This window comes from Symsagittifera roscoffensis, chromosome 5 (assembly GCF_963678635.1).
Source record: "Symsagittifera roscoffensis chromosome 5, txSymRosc1.1, whole genome shotgun sequence".
Classification (NCBI taxonomy): Eukaryota; Metazoa; Xenacoelomorpha; order Acoela; family Convolutidae; genus Symsagittifera; species Symsagittifera roscoffensis.
Window position 1 is genome coordinate 8,476,360 of NC_087066.1, and position 16,798 is coordinate 8,493,157.

General features: G+C 34.1%; 2 protein-coding genes across 2 annotated transcripts in view; one reads left to right on the plus strand and one right to left on the minus strand.

Moving 5' to 3' along the window:
• LOC134846072 (large ribosomal subunit protein uL4-like) overlaps positions 1-16,798 on the plus strand; it is a 252,836-nt gene that overhangs the window by 54,735 nt on the left and 181,303 nt on the right. The window lies entirely within an intron of this gene.
• LOC134846071 (ankyrin repeat domain-containing protein 36A-like) overlaps positions 1-16,798 on the minus strand; it is a 124,429-nt gene that overhangs the window by 16,197 nt on the left and 91,434 nt on the right. Inside the window, exons 38-40 of the mRNA XM_063863265.1 lie at positions 8,383-8,515; positions 3,098-3,276; positions 1,274-1,387 (exon numbers count right to left, since the gene is read on the minus strand). Of these exons, the coding sequence (XP_063719335.1) occupies positions 1,274-1,387; positions 3,098-3,276; positions 8,383-8,515 (426 nt within the window). The remainder of the gene's footprint in view (positions 1-1,273; positions 1,388-3,097; positions 3,277-8,382; positions 8,516-16,798) is intronic.

The following is a 16,798-nucleotide window of genomic DNA, read 5'->3' on the forward strand; positions in this document are numbered from 1 at the left end:
CTCTGTACTTTTGTAAGGCCAGACATGGACACTAATTCAAGGCCAAACCATTAATTCAACGCAAGGCCCAGAATTTGAATTCATTATAAATCAAGGCATCAAATAATTCTGTGGTTCTGTTTGATCAGCTGAAAAACTGTTTGTTCCCAATTGGGTAACGCTGCTAATTGTAAACGTAAACACATAGCCAACGTCACAGCTGGAAAAGAGAAAAGAGCGCAAAAAGGAAACAGAAAAAAAATTGACTTGATTTTTGAAAAAACTGTCGGATTTTAAAGAAAAATATATGCCCTTTGAATTTCACAAACAGTTTATGATAAGTGCTTTTTTGATAAAATTAATCCAATAACTGGACCAAATTAACCGATAACTGGACCAAAAGGTAAAATTTTTATTTTGCTGAGAAATCTGATAAATAAATTCGAAATTAGAAGCCGATCACGTTTTCAGTGCCCTTTACATTTTTGCTGTTCTAAAGCGGAGTTTGCCTTCCTTTATACAAAGGAAATGAAGTGAACTTAAAAAGAAATCAATAGTCAAACAGCAGAAAATCAAAATTTAGCATGATTAAATGAAAAAAAAAATCACCAAAACCTATTTAAGACTACTCACTACACTCATTCTCTTAAAAATCCCTGCAAACAAATGATGCTTTCACTCAGACGGAGAAAAAAATCAAAAATTTTTGGCTCCAACTCAATCAGTCTTCTTATGGGTATTGATAACTTTATCAAAGAACGGGAATTTGTGCGGGAAATCGAAACAACAAAGGAATTCAAAAACATCTATTTAGTGCTCACTAACTTACGAAAAATCATTGCGATTCATTCCATTATTGTGTTTTTAAATAGTGGCCAAACCCTCTACATTATTACCTTTAGTTTCATAAATTGGCCAAGCTGCTCATAACTTCCTCTCTGCTTCAATACTCAATAAATTTGAAGACAAGGACTAACTAGTCAGCCCGTGATTGTCAATAATTCAATTTTTAAGTTACCAATTTTCAATTAAAAGAACAGATTTATCAGACAGGACAAGGACAAATGGCTCTAATAATGTCTTTCGTAATATTTTTGCGTCCATTATTTAAAAGTTTCAAAAAAAGTAAGAAGCAATTCATTTTGTAAACACAGCTGCATTAGTCATAAAAACGAAAAAAAAAATGTTTTTTTTTTGCTTTCCCCTTCAACAGAAAACAATTTGCGATTACACGGTGGAAGTGTTGAGATTATTTTCAGCCGTCTCATTGCTTGCACTAATTAGATTGGATTACCTCTAAGTCTGAGATGCGTCTGTTGTACTCTCTCTTGAGACTGTGTTCCTGTTCACTCCTGTCTCTCTCAATATTAGACAACCAGCTGTTCTGCTCGTCCAGGTGCGTCTTCACCTAAAATACACGCACGCATAAAAATACAGAGAGTTGCGAAAAGTGCGTACAGACAGAATGAACTTAAAAGAGGAATCGTACCAGTATGACAGATTTTTGCATGCAATTTTTTTTCAGTCAACCCTGAGACACAAATTCGGTCTGAAAATTAGTTTTGCATTCAAAATAGGTCAATTGCTCTTTTTAGTTTGATTTTTTTGTCCGATTTGTTTGCTGAAAATTATAACACAGAGGCGAAGCTGAGATGGTTAAAATCAAACCGAAAAAAAAATGAGTAAAAAAAACTTCAAAAAGTCAATCAATCAGTTTTTGTCAAAAAGTCCTTTCTACTGAAAACTAAGCAGACAAAAAAGCGGACAGACAATAATCTAAATTAGCCAAAATTTACTATTTGCAATGAAATGAAGTCGAATCATCAAGATACGGGAACCAAGCAGACAAAAAGACGGACGATAACCCGAAAAATCACAAAAACTCTAGTTTGCAAAAAAAAAATGGCCCGGCGGTTTTCGAACCGCAAGCCTTCGCCGTCTCAGGCTGTTGATTTACCTGTACGCCAGATGCGCTGGATGGTTGATTGGATTTGAACTTATAAAATAAAGCTGAAAATACCTGAACAGAAGCCCTTCATGCTGAAAAAAAATCAAAAAATTTCTAAGTTTTTTCCCCTCAGAGCACACACACACACGCTCAAAAACTTTCTGTGGTTGTAACGACGCAATAAAAGGCCTTTAAGTCAATATTAATTGAGCCGAAAATTATTAAGCCAATAAAAAAGAAAAAAAAAGAAAAAAAATGAATTTTTAACAAACGAGAATAGAAAATTACACCCATTGTGAAAATAAAATTTCGATTCGGTCAGATTTTCAAAATGCTTATAGAAACTACACTGAAATTGTTTACAGCTAAATTAAACGAGTCTTCATTGTGGCAACTAAGCCGACAAAACAAGCAGACAAATAATAGGCCGAATTTTTTCTGAACCGTAATATTTACCGTTTGAAAAAGAACTGGTCCTGGTCAGATTCGAGCCCAGGATCTTTGCCGTCCCTAGTATATTCTTTACCACCAGGCTAAGTGCGCAAAAGACACTGCAGAATTTAAATTTATTATGAGCCAAGGTACATCAGGGGTACAATGAGTCCTGTGGACAAAGTTGTTTACTTTGTCCACAGGACTCATTGTACTGCTGATGTACCTTGGCCTTGGCTCATAATGAATTTAAATTCTGCAAGGTTTTTTGCACACTTAGCTTGGTGGTAACGAATACGCTAGGGACAGCAAAAATCCTGGGCTCGAATCTGGCCAGGACTAGTTTTTTTTTTTTTTTAAAAAGTAAATATTGCGGTTCAAAAAAATTCTGGTGGTAACGAATACATCTGGGACGGCAAAGGAAAAAAGTATAGTACCCGATTGTAATACCCTTGTTCATCGCAAGGGTAAACAGTCGTTGTGATGATTTGTGTTTGTGGGTCGTTGTGATTGTAGCAACTGTCAACAAGTTTCAGTTTCAATTGAAAAAAAAAACGCTAAAAGGCGAATAAAAATGACGGTCGTTGTGATGATTTGTGTCTTTTTTATTCGCCTTTAAGCGTTTTATTTTTCAATTGAAACTGAAACTTGTTGGCAGTAGCTACAATGCCCATCAGCCTACTACGAGTAGAACAAAAAACATAAAGTTGCTAATTTCACTTTGCAATTGAGACTTGCCTGTGCCATCTTCTCGTTGAATTCCAGACGACACTGGGCTTCGATCTCCCTCCGGTACTGTTCCAGACTGGCCCACAGGTTACCCCCACCCACTCCCACTCCCACGCCTGCGGCCATGTTGGGGGGAGACATGGTCATTGACTGGTTGCTCAGTTGAGATTGGTTGGCCAAATCAGCGCCTGATAACAAAACAATATATATTTCGTCTTTCGTCATGCATTTAGGTTAGAATATCTTCATTTTTCCCGTGATTTCGACTCCAAGCTCTGTCAAAAATAAAAATAATGCATAGAAGAAACATCACAGTAGTAGGTAGGACAAATAAAACGATAGTTCGGACTACTTTCAACGTATTACGCCTGAAATGCAGCCACTTTGGGTGAACACATTGAGGTGCATAAAATGGGTTAATCTACCCTAAAAAACATAAATGATTCAGAATTTTGAGGCCGGGAAAAGTTTCATCTGCAAAGACCATCATGGCTAATACCGATTCGACCCCCTGACCACCCAAAGGGTCCCTCCTTTGGTGCTATAGTTAGGACATCCATTTTCGGATTTTTCTAAAGGCGCCTTTGGCGTCATTACAAATCGAGGCGCGCGCCAAAAAAAACTTTTTAGTTAAAACCTTCCAAAAGAGCCCAATTACGGCTTTTTTTGGTAATTTTTTTTTTGAAAATATGCCAGCGGCCATGAAAACTTTGATCAAAATTTTCAAAATTCTCTAAAAACCTAATCCTCCCCGTTCAATCCCAGTTCTTATAGGCCGATCCCCGTTTTACACATAATAAAGTTATATATTGATGACACTAGTGTCTGTTTTGTTATAAAAGAAACCATTTATCAAAAAATTAAATCAAGCAAAATTATTCGAGTTACAAAAGAAATTTTTAACTTAAAAATAACAAGCGACGAGATCTGACTGATTATTCTCCTAATAAACAACGTCGCATGCCACTAGATTATTTATGTATTTTGTAGAAGTTATTCTGGCATATTTAGACCACATGACAAATTTCCCCCATAAATCTAGACATAAAAATGGCTTATAAAACTCCATTAACTCACTGAAGTTTCATTTTTTGACTTATTTACGACCACTAAAGCTCCGCTCCAGCTCTAAATAATTACACAAATCTTGTGACCTTTGTCCGAAACATCTACTGTGATTTATGACAGCAGTCATTCCTTTAAACCATTAACCTCAGTTTATAAAGAATAGAAAGGCTGCTAGCTTTCATTTCACTGATGATGCTCAAAAGAGTGCTGAAATATCACCTGGGCCTCTAAATAACTATCCAGCCTATAACTAACAGTTTCTATTTTAGAACCAAACAAATTAGGTCAATTTTCATGCTGAGGATAGAAAATGCCAAAAATAGGACCCAGTGTTTCCGTGTAAGGTATCAATGAGAAGCACAAATGTCTGAGATGTTCTGAGTTATAGGCAGCATGGGTGGATATAGGGCTCTCAGAAGGGGGAAGGGTTATGGATCAAGCCGACTAAATAGGTTTTCCGATCTTTCATTTAGAGCCAAAAAAGACAAGTAGCGATGATAGCGCAAAAAATCGATGTAGCAAAAAATTGTAACTCTAGCAGTGCTATAGGTTACGTCCACCTTGTGTGCGGCGTTCAATTTTTGATCCAAGTCAATACAGGTCGAACTATCAGTGTTTGGCACAAACCATTAGTTGTCAGCGTGGATAAATCAAAAGTTTATTGCTTCATATTTTTTTAAATATTTTTTTTATTTATTTCGCTGGGAAATTTGATAGTTTAATTGTACTTTCAAAACTAGGGGTCGATCATGTTTTTCGTGACTTTTACACTTTCGCTGTTCGATAGTGGAGTTTGCCTTCCTTTTAACAAAAGAAATGAACTGAACTTCGAAAGAAATCAAAGTCTAAAAAATTAAATTTGAGCCTGAAAATTTTTAAAAACTTTTACTGAAAAAAAAAACAAAGAAAAATCATCACGACCTATATGAAAGTCTGAATTACGTTCATTAACCAAGGGTCCTCAAATTTAACAACAATTAACCATAGTGGTTTCTTGTTCTCGTCCGATCAAGTAATCGATTTTTGCTGAAACGGGCGGTAGATGTAATTTGTTAGTTTGTTTTGTTCACAACTCGACTGTGCATTGAAGATGAGTGAGAGTAAACAAACCAGCCGAAGTATGAACCAACCGAAAATGCCCTAAGTATGTGAGCGAGCCGAAAAGTTACATCAAATGAAAGAATTTGCATAACTTAGGTAACTGTTAAATACTTGTTACATAACTATTATACACAGAGGAGAAGTTGCACTTCGCATACAGAAGCAAAATATGACCGATAACGCTACTGGGAAAAACTGAATGAGTAAAACTTTGAGTCTACATGATTTCTTAAGTGACGCGCTCCAATTATGAGTCCACATAATTGCTGAGTGACGCAAGTCAATTATAACGCGTTAGCAGTACCAATCACTTTGAAAAAAGAAAATTACCAACTAACATGCCTCAACTTATAGAGCGGACGCATTTGAACAAGTATACGAAAAAGTTCAATAATAACATCCGACCCTGCCCAGGTTCGAACCCTCTTAATTTTTTGCGAGCCTCCTTCCCTGCCTCTACGCTAGAGATCCATGATACTTCAAGCTAAAGTGCTATTTGTAAAATAAAAATCTGTGTTAATATCCTTAGCATTGGCTGTACTTAATAGCTGCTTATTGTTCCGACTTTCGATACGAAAGTAACGGAATATTTGTGCTCGGGGTAGGTTTTTTTTTCTTCAGACAAATTTCGACTTTTTAACTAGCCATTTTTGACGGATTTTTTTTAATATCATTCAAAAGGTATTGTTGTCCTGAGCTTAAATTTGAAACGATATTTCACCTGTGATCTTTTTTCGTAAAGTTATGAGGGTTTAAAGATTACCATTTTGGCTAATTTGGGACAATTAACGCGCGATATATTTCGCGCTATTAACGCGTAAGCGGAGAATTAATCCGTCTTAGAAATAGTTCCAAATTGGTTGAAAGAAGCTTACTTGCCATAATTGATTTGTTACAAGGAGCGAAATATATTCTCTTGTAGTTTATATGGCGTAAGGGGGATGATTTTCATGGAAAAAATTTCAAATTTTAGAAAAAAAAATTTATTTTATTTTATTTCATTTAATTTTTTTATGTTATTACTGCTCCATAAACCTTAAAAGGCAGTCGGAACATTCAGGGCTTCGCCCTGATACGAGCAGTCTTGTTGATCTTATGCACATACTGCAATAAGAGAACACTTTCAAATTGAACACTAATATTTGCGACTTAGGTTGGAAAAAAAGAGAACTCTTCTTTTGTGTTGCCAATTGCGGCATTGTCGATAGATATTTTAGCAGCTTGCCTACGCGTATTCTGGCTATCGTTCGCTTTCGCAAAAACTGCTTCCGATGAACTAGGATATGCAAACTTCTTCTCAAATTTAATCACAGGTTGCCGGACAAGCGCAATTGTGAAGTGAGAAATCCGCCACAAACTCGGAGTGAAGTGAAATTAATTGCAATAAATTTTTGTGCGTATAATTAAGTTCATTGTTTTCTGATGGAAAAGTCAGTTTTGCATTCGCCAATTAATGGTTTAACTTCCCAAGATCTCTAATTTTAAAACCTACATAATCCTCTAATTTGTCAAAACTTATTATAATTGCAAAACGACGAACAACTCTCCAAAAATTACTAATAAGGTACTAATAAAAGATACTAATAAGGTTTTTGCAGTTAACCCTGTTACGAAGCAGGTTAGATTGGAGGACTTATTTTGTATTTCTTTTATATATATGATTTTGAATGGGACAAAAGGTAATTTTGATTAGTTACAGCCCCAATTAATACACTCCTCTTTTGAGAATTAGTTTAACTCACAGCTCTAATTAGTTGAGAAAAGAAAACAAAAAACTCATTTTCCATGAACTCATTAATTACTACTTCAAATCGGTATTAGTATATTATATAGCATCATCCAATCACCATTCATTCGCCGTAGTTTATTCTGATAATTTCCTTAACTCCTAAACCATGAATAGCTTCCTCACGTCAACGCAAACTTGCTCATGATCACATAAAAAGCAAACAACTTCACCGATTTTTCAGAACTTTGAAGTTAGTGCTTCGCAACACTGATTAAAAATTCAACAGTAGCTCTCTGCCTCTAATTGGAACATAGTAGCAAGCTGAAAGCTAACTTGACTTTATGTTCCAATGAAAGCCACTAACGATTGAATTCATCACTTGATGGAATAAAGACTGTTTTTTAAGCAGAACTGTTTTTAAAATAATTTTAAATGAGAAGAAAATCATGCGCTTAGTTTGGATTCATCATCAGCTTCCAGCTATTACTACATTTATTCAATCCATAAAAGAAAAATTGATCTAATAAGCCCAAATAATGACCAAGGAAAAATAAATTCTTGAAGGAAATTTTGATGTGTTTTTCTCATTCCAAGAAGTGGTGCGAAGTTGACATCAACTTTAAAAGTACAAACTTTTAAAATCCCTTAGCTTATGCTCAAAATGATAGACAAACTGCATTCGCCCCTGGCATTTGTCATTCGATCACCAAAAAGAAAAAATCTGAAAAAAAAACAAAATACTCAAAAGACCATTTTTCTCAAAAATGAGAAACTTTGTGGGAAAATTGTCATTGCACGTGAAATCCCGACAATTTCTTTTATTATTTGATCAATTCATATCATCTGGCGGTTGACTGTATTATCAAAGTATGCTATGAAAAAATGGAGGTGGTCGAGTGGGTAAGACGTACATCTCTCAGCAGGAGAGTCATGGTTTCAAATCCCACTTCGCTCTTGGTCGGAGAGTTCCCAATGTCAGTGGGCAGGGACGAGGGCTTTAAAAACGCGTAAAATATATCAGAATTTCAAGTTCCTCCGCTCTCTATGGCCGAAACAACCAATTTTTATATCAAGCCAAGCAAATATTGAAAGCTTTCATCGCCCCATTAAGAAGTTTCCAAGAAACAGTCAGTGAAATTGAGGTCAGCCCAACCCTCAAGGAACTATCAGTGCGAATTTACTTAAAAATTAAGATTTTGCATCGCAATAAAATGTTGATTGATTTCTTCTTTAATTAATATTCATTAGGAACTTACTCTTAAATTGAATTAATTCGAAAACTTATCTTCTTGCCACTTCCAATCCTACAGATTAATGCTGAAATTTGCTTCGATTTTCTTTATCTGAGGTATCTGTCGGCTTCATATGACTGAGGCGCTAACCTCTTTTGCTTTACCTGTTTGGACTGGGTGAGTGGGCGGTTGGTGATAGAGATTGGGAGCTGCTGATTGGTTCAAATAGGGCTGCTGTGATTGGTGAAGAGCATTATTCGCTCTCTTTGCCTCAATTTCATTCTCCAGTCCTTGCAGCTGAAACAAAAAAAGATAATTCATCTCAAAAAATTGTACTTTCATGCTCGCTATGATATGCTAGAAAGCTTGGATTAAGGTTTAAATTCAGAAGCAAAAATGAGTAAAGCCTACTCAGAGATTATTTATTATTTTCATTATGAAGTGGGCAGGGTTGTAAAATTATCGATATAGATATTATCGGAGTCATTCGATAGATTATCGTTTTGTCATACTTTTTAAAGATAGATATATCGATATATCGAAAATTATCGCTCGAAAAAAAACTGCAGCTGAACTTTTTAATTCACAATTTTTGAAAATGAAGTAACATTCCAAAATGATTTATTGGAAAACAGTAGACTGGAAGCGAAATATTTCAGTTAAATTGCTAGATTTCGGTAAAATTTGACTATAAAAGTTATCGGAACGATAATTTTTTTCAATCGATAATTATCTCGATAATTTTTTTTCGAACGATAGATTTTATCGATATATCTTATCGGCGATTATCGGATTCACAATAATCTTTTTTACACCCCTGGAAGTGGGAAAATCTAGTTCATTTTCATAAAACTTCGCAAATAGGATAGCGCTAAAAACAGGAAAATTAAGTCACCGTCAGTCAATTCACCCACAAAATACCAACAAACTTTTTCAGTTTAAGGCCCAAATCAAGATTTCTAAATCCTTTTTATAAAATATTACTCCGACTTCAGAAGGCAGTGAGAATAAATTATGCTCTCATTTTTAAGTGAAGATCTATTTTGTTACATATAACTTAACTAATAACTTGTCGAGAGGTAAACTTAACTCACTTATGTGCTCGCAAAATTAAGCTCAACGGCTTCTTTGTTCTATAAAAATAAAAGAGACAGCGAACCCAATATAGAAACTCTGACAATTCATTTTCATCAATAATAAATAAACCAATTTCTCTTTTCACTTTTTAAACTGACAGTCTCTCTTTACTTTTTGCAATCAATTTTAAGATCTAGCTGTTCCCCGTAGATTTCGTAGTTCTTACAGAAAAATAAATTAATTCATTTCAATAATTAAAACCCTCGAAACAAAAAATGGAATTGATCATACCCGTTGATCATATTTCGTTATATAGTTCCTGTCAAAGCAATCTTCTGTTAAAACAATTATGCGGGACTGACATCATTATTCACAATAGTTAATCATTATGCCTCAGTTCTAAAAAACTATGGTCCACTTATTCATGCATAATTAGTTTGAGACCTTCGCCCATCAAAAAAGAAGAGAAAATTCTAATTAAATTGAAAGGAGGTCTTCATTAGACAAGCAAATGACACCTTTTTGTTATGAAATCTTGACTGTTAAAGAGGACAAAAGTACAATCTGTAGAAAATGTGAAAATGTCACGATATAGTTCATTTCAGCTATTCGAGTTGAAAATGAGAGAATAATGAGACAAGTGGCAATGGTGTTGCATGAATTTCGATATTCCCTCCCATTTTAAAAAACAACAATACATGCCCAAATGAAAAAACAACTGCTCGAAAATTGTTCGAATCAAGCCAACCGCGCCATGAAAGAAACTGATTTGTGAAAAAATTATGTTTCCCAACCACTCTCGACGAACAAACTACGACATTCGTAAAATGATGAAACAGTAAAAAGGCTTAGGACCATTCAGTACCTGCAAGGTTCATCTCAAATATTTTCGCCCGTCAGCTATTTAACAAACCTTTTTATTCGATCTCTATCTATTAACATCATCCTTATGGAATAATTCAAAAAAGCACACAGCCCGCAACCTAATAAAGACCTTAAATCGTCATAATCATAACGCTCTCAATTTAGAGCCAAAATGTTAAAATTTAGAATCTCTAATTCACCCAAGCTTAATTAACCAAACAGCTACCCAAAGTCAACCATCAACATGGCTTTCGCTCGATGCACTCAGCCGCTACGGCATAATCAGTCTAAGATTTTTTAGCAGTGAAAAGTTAAGTCAGCAAAGACCTCCCAGTAGAACAGTTTCGGTCACGCTTGACTTATCTAAAACTCACTTTCCACATGGTCTGTCATCAAACTCTTAGACCATCTTTATGACACCAACAAACGGGAACCTTCATCTGATGGTAAATGTTGTATCATTTAAAAGCGCTTTTGGTCGTGCTTAGGATTTTAAACATTTTCCAAAACTTTCTCTATGTCGAGAAAAACTGATCTGAGTTTTTTTTCAGATTGAACTTTGATGAGAGGCTGACCGGTCAAATTTTTTCAATAAATGTTTCGCTAGCATTTGAGATTAATTACCTACAGTTAGCACCCTTTCTTACACTTTTGACTTTTTTCAACTGCCCTTTGAAAAAAAAACAACAGGAAAATTAGAAAACAATGATGGCAAAAAAACGTCCCTAAGAAAATCTAACCAAACATGAATTGGATTTCTTAAAACAGTTTGATCGGAAGCAGTTAACTTGGGGCAATTCTTTTCGCTGAAAAAAAAAACTTAATTATATCATAAATGCATCAAATTACATTTTTCGAGATTCAAAAGTAAAGAGCAAGTTCTTCCATCTATCCATTTTTTAATAGATAATTGTTTTAGAAAATTTAGAAATTGAACAAACGTCAGGTTGTGGCAGAGCAATAGAAGAATCAACAGGGCAACAAGCTGCACCAATCGAAAAAATAAAGTTGCAATTCCAGTTTTTATCAACTTGATTAGATGAACAGAATCGAAGTTTTTAGGGCATAACAGAGGGAAATTTTTTGTCTTTGTTTCAGCGTGCTAGAAAACCTATAGCTTTCATTATACTAAATGAATAGACAAAAAATCCAAAAGAAGGATAACCCGTTGCTGTGGAAGTAGGTAGCACAGAAGGTTCCTAATAAGAAAATAAATTAAGAACTTCAATTTTTGTGGAAATTTAAGATTTTTGTGTGTTTTTGATCGATTAGCTATGAGCGGATAAGAAAAACTCCAAATTTGAAAATATTGTAAAAACAAGGCTGAAGTTTTAATTTTTTTTTCAGGATTTTCCACTTAGTGACTATCCATTTAGCAAATGATTTTGAAATAATTTTTCAAAAAATCAAAAATCAAACTAGAGCGTGAACGAATTTTACCTATAAAAGAAGAACAAACATAGCCAACTGACAGTTGGAAAACAGAAATGAACGCAAGGAAACAGAACAAAAAACTGTCTTATTTTTTGAAAAAACTTCAACTTTTGAATTTTAAAGAAAAATATTTTGCTTTTAGAGCTCTTTAAATTTATGACTAAAGCTTTTTTATAAAACTAACCTAATTTAACAAAACTGGATCTAAAGGTAAAATATTATTTCGCTGGGAAATCTGATAATTGAATTCCATTTTTGAAATTATAGGTCGATTACGTTTTTTGCAGTTCGATAGTGGAATTTGTCTTCTTTTTAATGAAGTGAATTTGAAAGAAATCAAAACTCAAACGGAAAAATCACGTGACCAAATACGTTACATAACCCACAGAAATGTGACAAGGTTTCACATAGCTCAAGGAAACCGAAAAACATTGTAATCATTGTTCAACTTTATATCTTCGAAGAAAAAAACACCCCGTTAAAGCACATAAAACTAACACAATTAGAGAATAATTTGGAAGATTTTCCTTGAAAAAAATCCCTGTGTTAATTTACAGTCATTAACACGAACCATAGACACAAAGGGTGAGACGGGCAAACAAGAAACCATGACAAAGCCAACTGTCCAAGCTGCTCTAAGTTTTACAAACCATCTAATCGTAAAAACCACGCGCTCTTCAAATCCGCAAGCCCACATTTTAAAATTAGCACGAAGATTGAGACGAGTTAGGCTGAAGATAACTGGGATTATAAAAAAAATTTATTGCTCGTTAAAAATTACATTCAGTTTTTAACTTCAATTATGCGCGAATTTTGCGCCACTACAGCATCTGATATTGAAAAGGGTAACTTGATTTGAGTTCCTTTTGAACATGGATTTGAAAACGATCTTTAGATAAAGTCGACATTCTACTATTGCTCTAAGCATTAAATAACTTTATAACTCATTCAAAAAGCAATTTCACCATTAAGCAATTTAAAAAAGGGCTGACTTGGCGCTCAAATGCATTAACTGTTTTTTTATTACTCGATGTACACAAATTGTACACAAAGGCGAGGGGGAGCTTCGCGCTACCTGCCATAGTCAAATTTAAGCTGATACGAAAAACGGGAAAAAAATCAAGAAAAAAAACTATTTACCAAATATTAAAAAATGCATCGTGTTGGCATAATATTCGCTGACAACATCTAAAAAAACCCAATAGAAGCATTGTGTAGTTTAACAGAGGCATATATTATGCAATAAACACATATGTAGCTGAATCATAAAAATACGATTAACAAATTTTGAATATAAATACGATATCTTGATATCATGATTTCAGAAATTGTTTCACACGACAATCACAACTCTGACATAGCAATTGGCAACAAAGCTTGAAACCTAAAGCTAATAAATAAAAGATTTGAAAAACACTTTTCTCGAAAAAAAAATTTTGAAATAAAGAAAAAAAATTTGGAGGTAAAAAATATATATATATCAAAAATGCTTACTTTGTCCAGATCGAATCAAGAACGAACAGAAAAAATAGGATATGCCGATTGAAGTGAACAAAAAACCCACTCAGAGTGAGAAAACGACAAAAGGTAGCTCTAAAAACGTGAAAGAAAGAAAAGAGGTAAATGAAACCCCAAATCACAACTAAAAGTGTTTTATTATAGAGCCACAATTACTTTATTCGAGATTCAGAAAAAAAACACCCTAAGCCATAGTTCCTCCCCACCATTTGTAGTATGAATTTGGAATCGAATTGTTAATCAAAATGCAAACATTATCAAAATATGCTTTGCCAGTTCTGTTGGGAGCCCGAGGCCTCATAAGATGAGTCCTATGAACAAATGTTCTCACGGGGAAAGTCTAGAATGGAGGTTTGATTACGGTAACAAAACTATTTGATAAAGTTGAACAAACAAAACTACAAAATTGACATAAATCATCGCAATCATACTTTTTGCAGCCAAAAGCTCCGTGCTGCCAACCGCCAGCTGCGTTTGAAAAATATGCTTTTGCTATACGGCTCTCCGCGTTGCTTAGACAAAATCAGTTTAGACTAAAGATAAAATCTAGACAAAAATTAGACTAAAATCAGAAAAGATTTTTCCATACCCTGTGGGACAATCTGTACTTTGTCAGCAAGTAACGGAGTCAGTTGATCTGGATTCAATTCGATTTCACGTTTTATTTTCCAACACTTTGTGGAAAAAACTTTTTCTCAAATATTTTTTAAATAAAAAATTGGGTTAGAACTCAGCGAATCCTCAAATTTAGTTTTTAATTCACAAAAAATACTTACGAAAAAAGCTTACTGAAAGAACGACGATTTTGCAACAAAAATAAAAGTTGAGACCATGCTTTTTTATTTCCGAATTCAAACGATGACCTCGCAAAGAGCTTTGACATCAGATAAGGTAATTTGGTCCCCTAATTTTCATACTCTTTTCTAAGAAAGAACTCCATATAGAATTATTCGATCAAAGTTTTTATTTTTAACTTTTCAAATGGCAAATAAGCCTTCAAAATGGAAGAATTGAGACCTAAATTGGGAAACAGCAGTACAAAAAACCATCAATTTAAATGCAAATGTTCACTCAAACGACTTTTTGATCCCTCCCTCAAAATCCGTCCTCATTTTCAAGGGCTTATTTTCCAGCGGATACTGTAACAAGCGTGATCAATTCTATAATCCGGGGGGAGGATGCTAGATGTCATGGATACTGTCAATTATTTCGAGATTAAGCCTGTTTAATCTGATTAACTTCGAGATTATTATGATTCTGGTCAAAGTCACAAATTATCACGAGGCATCTTACAGACAATGTGAACTAGATTCAAGAACTGGATTCTGTTAATATAATTAAACTGTTTAGCATGCACAAGATTGGCCCCAACCGAGTAACCCTCTATTTTAAATATTGGAAGTGCGAGGTAAAAAAAATGAGCGATACTCATTAAACAAAAAAATACTTTAACTATTTAAGGTATTTTTAAAACCGCTCATCAGAAAAAACGCTTGAATAAAATCCTTTACGCTCCTTAGTCCGCTCCAATTTGGGGTCGCATTTTTCCCAATTGATATGGATGATATATGCTTGAATGATCCATTTATTTTATAACCCCCTGAATACCAATTAGAAAGGACGATCAACGCTTCAAGGACATAGCTTTAATTAGTCATGGATGAGACAAAAAGATAAGCTTGAAGGCCAATGCAGGTTCTCATGATCCCCATAAAATTTAGATAATTGATGCACCTTCCGTATTAAAAAAAAACATTTTAAAATGTCGCAAATTTTTTCAACTAAATTATTCAAAGTTGTCATAAGGTAAAAATTAGTGTACGAACTTTAAACTGATGATTATAATTAAATCTATTCAAGTTTTCAGAAAACAAAATTTTATCATCAAAAAAATTGTATATAACATAAATTTAGCCAATTTGTACGAATTGTCTGAATTCGATTTAATGAACAGAAAAACTCATTTCGACAGTTACTGGCTTCGTTTATTATATGTTCTAATTGATTAAAGAAGTCATTATACCATAGGTGCGAAGAGATTAATTAACTAATAATGAAGCTGTTAATATTCTGGGAGAAATATATTAAGGAGAATTTATTATCTTGGTAGTGATTGATTTAGGACTGTCGAAATTGGTTATCAAAAAGATGAATACAAATTTTACCTCTAATTCTAATCTCTGAACTTTAAAGTTCAAGCATACGACTTCTTCTACTAAAGGATCGACTTTAACTTCCTTCTGAAAAAAGTCTAATCTATAGTTTGTAACAAAATTATTGGTTAGAGTCTTAAATCTTTGAAATAAATCAAAAAGTTTCTTTAATACGGAATTTTTATTTAAAGATTTGCGTTTGCTTTTTCTCGATTAATGCTTTAGTATTGCTCTGCAAAAAAACGTCCGACATGTTTTGAAGGAAGTGTTTTGGAAATGTAGCCTTCAAATTGGTCGAAAATGGACATCACTGAAGAGAAGACTGAAATTGTGTTGAAATTGATGACGAGTTTGAAACGAAGTCTCAAGGCCAGAATTATTTCAAAAGCCTAAAACAATTTCCAATGAATTAGTGATAAACTACAATGTTGATATAAATTATTCGATCTAACGAATAAAATTGGAAATGTGCGGTGACATTAGAAAAAACTAGAATTGCGATGACACTAAAAAAGAAGGATGTGAACAAATATTGCTCAGAATTTAACAGAAACTTATCGTTTGTTTATTTTCATAATATGGGTCAAAATTTTACCAAATTATATGAGTTCTTTATGAGGCCCCAACAATGTTTAAGAGGGGTAAATTTACCCAGTTTTTGTATAAATAAATTATTTTTGTTCGCTAGCCAAAAAATAGACCCCCCCTAAATCCACTTCTGCTCGCCTCAACCATCCCAGCCCCCCAAACCGTTTAGGGAGGGATGTTAACTTGATTCTGAGTTCGAACTTCGGCCAATCAGAACTGAGCATTTTACAAAGAGCGCTTAGCACACCTAATTTGAAATGAACGCTGTGATAGAGGATCTTAACCTGGTCCATTGGGATGGGGGGAGGATGTTAACTTGATTCTATTAATTGTCTGCTTTATGGCCTATCTACTTTTTGCTACGCAAACGAAAAAAATTCTTAATTTGCAAATATAACTTTCTCAAACCGTCGACGCAGACGGGTGCCGGACATCAAACCGACGGGACATCAAGACGAATCGTAAAATTAGGACTTCAAACCAAAAAATTCTCATTAAGTCATAAAGTAAGCTTAATTAGCAAAAAGTTTTGAAAAATTTCTCAATTGCATGATTTTTCTTCAATAGGTATTGGCGTTTTCATAAAATTAAGCCTCCGATTGTATTTGGGAACGTTGGACTCTTTTCCACTCCCCCTATCCCCATTTGAATTTCAGCTTTGAAATACTAACTTTACGTTGTCAAAATGTAATAAAACTTTGCATGGTGAATAAACTAAATATTGTGAACATAGCCAACTGACAGTTGGAAAAAAGAAATGAACGCAAGAAAACTGGAAAAATTCTACTGTTTTTTTGAAAAACCTTCAACGTCTGAATTTCGAATAAAAAAATTAGATGGCCTTCAAGCTCTTTGAATTCGTAGTAGAACAATTTGTGATGGACACTTTTGTGTTAAAATTAACCCAATTCGAGAAAACTGGATCAATGGGTAAACTTTCTATTTT